Consider the following 8,059-nt stretch of genomic DNA (forward strand, 5'->3'; position numbering starts at 1 on the left):
CATAAAGTAAAATCCATAGCTACTACCCAGGTGGGAAAGAGCATTCATTATTCTTCCCAAAACACACAAAGGCAGGTATCTGCTGAAATTTCTCTATGGTGTGAATAGGATATCAGTTTTCAAGGCTGATCCCTGTACTCATACTCATACATCAGTTTGGCCAAAGGCTACAGAGCTGGCCACCTTGTCTGGCTAAATGTCATATTGACTGCTGCACTATAACCACAGGGAGCTAACACTGGTGTGCAGCTGCAACGGCTGACTAACAAAAGCAACATTTCCAACTGACCTCACTCGATATCAAGCACCAAGGGGCTGGGTACTTCTGTTTGGTAGCCTCTCCCTGAAGACCAGGTAGTTTTGCTAACCTTGCATCTGCACCTCAAAAGCAAAGTCGATACAATTTAAAGAGATCTTATATTTCAGCATCGCATCTAGGATTATGTGTACACATCATGTAGAATGGGGTTTCTGTAGGCCTAAATAAAAATTACATATACTGCCCAATTTACAGAACAAAGATAGCTAAATAGTCTGTTTAAAGGTGTAGGCAGGAAAACAAAATATAATTGGCCTGAAACTGTCTATAAAACTTTCCAGCTGCTTAGTATTATATTTGAATAGAAAACTCCAGTGCCTGGTCACACACAGCAGGATTTGAAATCAGCTGCTTCTCTTCTCCGCCCTTTTTTTTTGTTTTGTTTTAAGAGAGCAGGGGACCTTAGGAGTTAGGGGAGATTAGATAGTCTAAGTAACACATTAAAGGACTTTCTTAGAATTCTAGCAATCAAAAGATGAGGCATCACCCATGATAAAAAACTGACCCCTCTCCCCAAACCCAGACAACCTAATTCAAGTCCTCAACTCAAGTATAGGACTCTGAGATAATCAAGAGCTGCATTTTTATGATGATCAATAAGGTAACAACTATCCTTCAAAAAACATATCTATATGACCTGGTACTATATTAGATCATATATAAAATGAAAAGAATGAGCTGAAAATCTTTTACTTCTAATGCAAGGTGTTTCTTCAAGGAATGAGTATAAGTCTGCCTTGTCTTTATGGATAACAAACTTCACTAAAAAAGAAAAAAAAAAAAAAAAAAGAACTACAGGACAAAGTTTTGTACATTTACCCGTCTGCATCGTAACACTATTTAGAAGCTACAGAAGTCACTATTTGAAGGCTGTAAACAGACTCACTGATTATACCTTAGTTTCTGCTCTAATTGAAAAAGAAAATATTAAGAAGATTGCAGCATAGTTATCACCTGAATTCAAGGTTATAGATAAATTTTTTTTGTATATTTTATCCATTCTTAAAATTAAGAACATAATCAGACCTTAATTCTGTCATGTAAAGTAGTAACCTTGGTTATCCCACTGAACTGTAATACTGCCCATTTTTGTGATTTTAGGAAGGCTGGATTTTGAAAGAACACTTCTTTAGTAGCAACATTTGTATTATAGTCCCAAGCATTACTTAACTACATGTGTTTGTTTGTTAAATAAGCAAATGTTAAAACATTAACAAATCATGTTAACTTGTCTTCCGGAAACAGATGTTGGTAATTGCTTCTCAGGAAAATGTGGAATTAGAGGCAGCTCACAGATGTGAGTAGAAGAAAAACTGCCAACAGCAAGGGTGACAAGGTTCTCATTGAGGTTGCAAAATTAAACTGTGATGTGTAGCATTGAATTGACACTGCAACATTTTTATTGCTCTAGGAAAGCAAGCCTCACTGTACAGAATGGACATTGTCATATCAGCACTGGATGCCTATTGTCAATAGCATTTCCTGTCACTAAACTAGACTTGCTGATATTGTCTCATGCTAGAGAGACATAAAATATCTATGTAATGACATGACAGAAAAGGAGATATTGTAAAAAGAAATAGAAAAGAGGTAAGAATAGAAACAGATTAGAAATTGCTAATAAAAGATAAAAAACTTAATGGGAAAAGGGAGAACCCCTCAAAAAATAACCTAAAAGAGTCAGCAAACACTATAGCATCTCAGTACCACTGTCCACTGGCAGTAGCAAACTAGAGAAAGTAGTGGCTCTAAAAACTTCAGAATGCAGAATCTTGCAGAAAGAAAAAAATAGATGAGTTTGACAGACATACTAGTAAGAATAGAGTATTAATTACCTGAAATACTCACCTTTACCTTTGGTCACTGACAGAACAGTGCCATTTAAACAGGTTTCTGAAGTAAACCTTTGATTCAGTAAATTATTCAATCAAAATCATTCTGAAGAACAGCTTTATTTGAACTGTATTTTTATGTGAGTTTTGTTCAACAATTGGCAAAATTCAGGATCTCCACGCCCTTCTTCCAGACAGCTTACCATTTTTAATACTGGAAGTTATTCATATCTGAAATAAATGTTCATTGTCATCAAGATCTCATCTTTCAGGAGAACCCTGAATTCGTGCTGCAACTTGATCTTCTACAAGTTATCTCCCTTGAGTCAAATATTTGTCAGACTACCCATTTTCTGTCGAGGCACAAAATGAAGTCCAAGGATCACCTGTGACAAAAACAATGATTCCATTAGTCCAAATTCACAACAGGAGCTTCATTTATTATATAAATAAATCTTTAATAGAGCATTTAACATTATCATTTTACAATAAAAAACAAAACATCATCAAGAACAATCATATTCTGAAAAGGCTGATGAGATCTCCAATCTCATCAAAAGACAGTTCCATTATTATATTTAAAATTTATATTCTAGAAAAATGCACTCTTCAACTAGATTCTTACGCTGCTCAAACCAACACCCAGGGCCAGTTTGAAAAGCCTCCAAAATAAAATTTCTGCTGATAGATCTGATCCCCCAATTCTGCAATGGCTGTACTGTTTAACAAATATTGAATTAAAAAAAACCAAGTAGCTGTGTTCTTTAGTTCTTCCCCAAGTGACTTCACTGATCTTACAGATTCTGTCAAGGATTACTCCTGAGTTCATTATTCTTTTGAGCACTCACAGAGCTGTCTTTACAGAATGGTTTGGACCTAATGCAGCTGAGGCAGATTTAGCCTATGAACATTGGGGTTTTTTTCCCTTTTTCATTGCCATCTCATTCAGAAAAGTAGTTAACGCACATACTTAAGTTTAAGCATGTGTCCAGTCCTAGTGAAGTTATTAATAGCTTTTACTTTGCTGCTCTAGGGCCTTGGGGCCTCAGCAACGTCAGACTTCTTCTCTGGCTTCTTCACTAGACACAAAAGGAGTTTTAGCAACAAAATATTTGGGCCAAGGACACGGGAAACTCACAAAAAGTACATAAACCTAAATACACCTAGCACAGAACAGAGATGGGTGAGAAGGGAGTGAATGCAGCTTTCTGCCCTGATACGGCAGTTGCTGGTTACCAGCTTGGCACCAGTCCCTGTGTTATCCCAACTTGTGCCAGGCATTGGCAGACAGGATGGGCACAGAAGAGTGAGGGTGGAACTGCTGGGGCTCTTCTCTTGCCTACTGGAGGCTCCCTTCCAACACAGGAATCTGTTGAAGGGGTGGTCACGGCTCCTTTGGAGCTCAGCACATAAGGCACCCAGGAAAAAGCAACCCACCAGGCTAAGAGAAGTTCCAAAAGGAAGAGAAAGAAAAGCAAGAAGTGTAACAACACTCAGGAGAGCTTTCTTCATTGACCTTAAGAATGGTCCAGTCCTGCAATCACTGAGCACCCAAATTCCCCTGTCACCAAAATGATAGGTACATGTTAACTGGCATTTTAATATAACATGGTAAACTAATCTCCATAGTCAAAGACTTACAACTGCTCCCTCACCTTGTTCTTGATGCATTGTTTTCATTGGTGTGGGTAACAACAAAGGCATAAGGATACTAGCAATCACTGAATTTGTGTTTTACTACATACATCACTTTAAATGATCTCTTCAGTTTTCTGATATGCTCAAATGCAATGTTGATAGTTTCAAGTAAACACTCCACTTGTTGCAAAGAGCACTAGTAGTTCTTTAATCCACCTTCCCTAAGGCTAGTTATTTCATCTTTTCCAGGTGGAACGTTTGTTGAATGACCTTATTTCTGATCTATGAATATTAGTGATAGAAAACAAGACACATTAAGATGATTTACACCAAAATGTTTTAAATGAGCTATTCTTAGTATTTTTAAAATTAATCACGGAAAGCAGATCAGTTTAAAGTTCAAGATGGATGAATATGCTATCACGATATGGACAATGAAATCCTTATGCCTTGAATGTTCCCTTGAACTTTGTTCTAATGTTAAAAGATCACAGACATCATAAACCAAATTCAGTCTTTGTGTAGGCCAGCATTAAATCACAGCTGTTCCCATCAGAACTGAATTGGTGTCAGGTGCCTGTTAGATTACAAAGTCACCATAAAAAAAAAAAAGACCAGAACTATGAAGCTTATTACAAGTCAAGCACATTAAATAAAAGAGGATCCTACCAGTTGCATCATCAGCTTCTGTGTCTAGAAGAGCATCTACTGAAGCCATGCTTGTGACTATGAAGGAGTCTGTAGTATCAGACACTCCTCGCTTGCTGAGATAAACTTCTTTGAGATACTGACTTCTCTGTTTTGATCAGTGTCTTTTACTAACCTTCTGACTGTCAGGAAGGTTATACCACTTGTTGAGAAGGTTTTTCTAGGCCTTCCTACTATTTCCCAATGCACTTTTTAAATTGCAAGTCCACAGGTTCAATTTGTAGTTATCTTCTGAAAAAATATTTATATAATAGAGAGTGGGGCACAGATGCAAGATGTTTTCCCCACCAAATCCACCTTTTTGGTGGTGTCAAAATACTCCTTATTTCTGCTAGTCCTCTCTTGCAAAGGAGGAAGAAAGTCTTCAGTGAGTTATATTTTCTTCAGGAGGTATCTTCTGTTCCTCCCTGACCTTTTTCCAGTGGAATTTTCATCCTGTGTCCTTTTTCCTCAATAAATGTGCCAGCAAAAGACTTATTAATGTAGGTTGTTGTAAAATCAGAAATTTCTTATTACAGCTCTGTGAAAAGTTGTAACTGTCTTTATAATTAGCAAGTTACAAATTAGTTGTATGTATAAATCAGATTATTTTCAATGTAATCTCTTCGTTAATAATCTGATTTAGTGTAAGCAAGATTTAGGAAACTCTTCTTCATACACACAGGCCAGAGTTTTCTAAATACTTATGCTTCATCATAAAGTTACTCACCTGAGTAACCCCTTCTTAATTCAACACCAAGTTTAACAGTGGTGCTCATTTAAAGAAAAGTTATACCCGAGCACAGGTTTTTGCAGGATTAGTTAAAAACACTTCACACACCTTTTTCAAGCTCATTCATTATGTTCTTTCTAAAGTTTCCATTTATCCACGTACTAAAAAAAAAAACCCCAAAACAACCCTTTGAAGAAAAGACTTTAAAAACTTGTTACTATTTATTTTTTCCTACAACAGACTATAAACTATTCCCCATCTTGTACCAAGTATTTACTTGTTTTAGTTAATCCTTAATTTCAGAGGGTAAACCAGTAATTAGTTCATGTTACAGTCTAAAATAATTATGTTCAGAACACCCTGCTCTCCTAGCTGTAGGAGCTAACTGTTGCCAGTTTGCTGCAGTTCTTAACAGTCACTATGACAGTAAAGGCAAGAACGAGAAATGAAATAAGAATGAGCACATGAGCATGTGTGTTGGGATTCAAGAGGCATTACGTGAGACCTACAGTAGAGAATATGCGCACAGAGTCCAGTGATTCAGTTATATTTTCAGAAAACAGGCATCATATTTATTTCAGACTTATTACCAGACACATCTGTATTGGAAACTCCCCACAGAAGTGCTGAAGTACGTTTTTAGTAATTGAGGGGGAACAGAATATCAGCCTTTCCCCTGGAGTAACCCCAGTGACGTGTCTATCTCAACCCATTCTCCCTTAATCTGAAAAATCTCCCTGGGAATCAAGGTTGTCAAGTGCTGACCTAGACTTCTGGAGGCTGATTCTCTTCTCAAATACATAGTATTGCAGTGTGTAAACCTGCCAGCTCCAGTGAATGACATTTCTATCAATGAAAGCAAGAAGAGAATATAGCTTTTAGAATTTACATCAGTGACAAATATAGGGAGGAAAAAAAAAATCTGTCATCCTTTTGATTCTGTGTGTTGGCATTCCACTGTGGCCAAATAAAACTGAAACATACAATCCATTTGAACTACCTGACTCACCCTTAGAAAGTTAAGCACGCCACTGTTTGCTGAAGTCCAGTATTAGCTACCTTTATTAGACTAGCTTATAGCAAAGCCCAGGCTCAAGTTCTCCCCCCTCAAGTTCTCCCCTCATACGAACCACTAACTAATTGACTTATTTGAGCTATAATAAAGAACCTGACAGGAAGTTGTGGGAAAAAAAAAAAAAAAGCAGCAGTGTCTCAGTTGTCATGGAATTAAATTCTGCTTTCATTAACAATGCAGCTCTCTTCACATGCTCACAGATTTTTTTCAATGAAAGATGCATAGGGTTTTGAGTGCACAGACTTGGTACATGTGCGCAGCAGCTGGTCTGACACGATAAAGCAGAATGAATCTGAAGAAGTTCCAGCCTGTCTGACCAATAATCCATGAATTAAGAGGGATTTACTCAGACACTCACAGAACCTATCCTGTCAAAATTAGAGATTTATTTTTTAAGAATGTGCCAGATCTGTTTTCTGTCAGATGTTTCCCATTCCCCAAAGACCTAGATAGCAAATAGGAGGTGAACAAAAAAAATGAAATTACTATCTTGTGGTGGTCGTTTTGTTGTTGTTTTGTTTTTTCTTTCCCTGAATACTGCAATGTCTATAACTTAATATTTACTTGATTTGAAGCTCCAATCATAGTATTCGTTGCTGGAGGCATTTCTGTAACTCAAAGAAAATCGATCAGAATAGCATCCAGCACGCACAGACACACACCGTATGCTGCAGCAGCATCCCCAGCACCATGTCTAAATTTTATTCTTAAGTAAGGCTTACTTGTCGGTTTTGCTAGGTGGGAACTATCGAGAGCTAAAAATAGCACCACGATTTGGTGGCGGGTGCTAAAAATACCCTCACCCGCTCCATCACCGACTCGGTACAAAAACCGAAGCCCTTGGCACCTGTCACAGCCTGTAACCGCTCGCAGGGACGAACGCTAAGAGCGCCCAGCCCTGGAGTTCCACACCCGGCCAAAGTTTTACCGACAGAAGAGGCCACAGCGCTGCGCCCCGCAGCCGCAGCTCCCCACCCCAGGCGGCCCCCCCGGACCCTCCCGCCGCCCCTTACCCGCGTTCCGCAGCTTCTTGTTGCGGTATACGGAGAGGATAACCAAGAGGTTGCCCAGTAAGTCCACCACGATGGTGAAGATGAGGATGGCGGCCAAGGTGGAGGTCACCCAGGGCGGGCGGCGCGAGGCTCCCTCGGCCGGCGGGTCCCGCGGGAGGACGGTGCTGTTCAACTCGCTCTCGTTCACTCGCATCCTGCCGCTGCTGCAGCCACCGCTTCCCAAGTCAGAGCCAGGTGCCGGAGTAGCGGGCGGGCCCGCCAGCGTCGCCTCCTGTGGGGGCAGGTCGGGGCGGGGGTCCCGGCCGCAGCCGTCCTCTGCCGCGGGGCTGCCCACCCTAAGGCGGAGCGCGTCTGGCGGGAGCGGGCGCTCCTCCCATGGCCACCCCTCCGGCTCGGAAGTTTCCCCGAAGTGTGCATGTGCCGCGGCGGGACACTTTTATAGCCTCCCCCGCGCCGCCCGCCCCGCCCGCCGCCGCCGCCACCGCTGCCGCCAGGTGACACCGACCCACCCCCGCGCCGGCACGTGCGCGGCCGGGGGTTCCAGCTGCCGCGCGGCGCTGGCGGCGGCAGCGCCACAGCGCCCCCCCGCGGCGCCCGCCCCTCTCGGCGGCCCCATTCACGCCCGCGCGCCGCTTCCCCCATTCATGCTCCCGGCCGCCCATTCACGGCGGAGGCGAGTGAGGTTTCCACGGGTATTGCTGTCTGCGGTTATATGGTTTGCGGCGTTCGGGGCTATTTTTAGCTTTCCTGGTTAACGCCGTC

At 41.3% G+C, this 8,059-nt stretch overlaps 1 protein-coding gene across 2 annotated transcripts in view; it reads right to left on the reverse strand.

Annotated features, from left to right (window-relative positions):
- Window positions 1-7,697, reverse strand: part of MTNR1A (melatonin receptor 1A) — a gene marked incomplete at its 3' end in the record, with an annotated part of 54,171 nt that extends 46,474 nt beyond the window's left edge. The window contains exons 1-3 of one of the 2 annotated variants that reach the window (XR_014183920.1): window positions 7,298-7,402; window positions 5,318-5,370; window positions 2,268-2,537 (exon numbers count right to left, since the gene is read on the reverse strand). Coding sequence is in view for 1 of the 2 variants with exons in the window: in XM_082051165.1 (XP_081907291.1) it covers window positions 7,298-7,490 (193 nt within the window). Of the gene's footprint in view, window positions 1-2,267; window positions 2,538-5,317; window positions 5,371-7,297 lie in introns of those variants that run through there. The other variant, XM_082051165.1, reaches the window with a different exon arrangement.
- Between the last annotated feature and the right edge of the window lie 362 nt (window positions 7,698-8,059).

Source organism: Streptopelia decaocto (assembly GCF_964273445.1).
Source record: "Streptopelia decaocto genome assembly, chromosome: 4".
Classification (NCBI taxonomy): Eukaryota; Metazoa; Chordata; class Aves; order Columbiformes; family Columbidae; genus Streptopelia; species Streptopelia decaocto.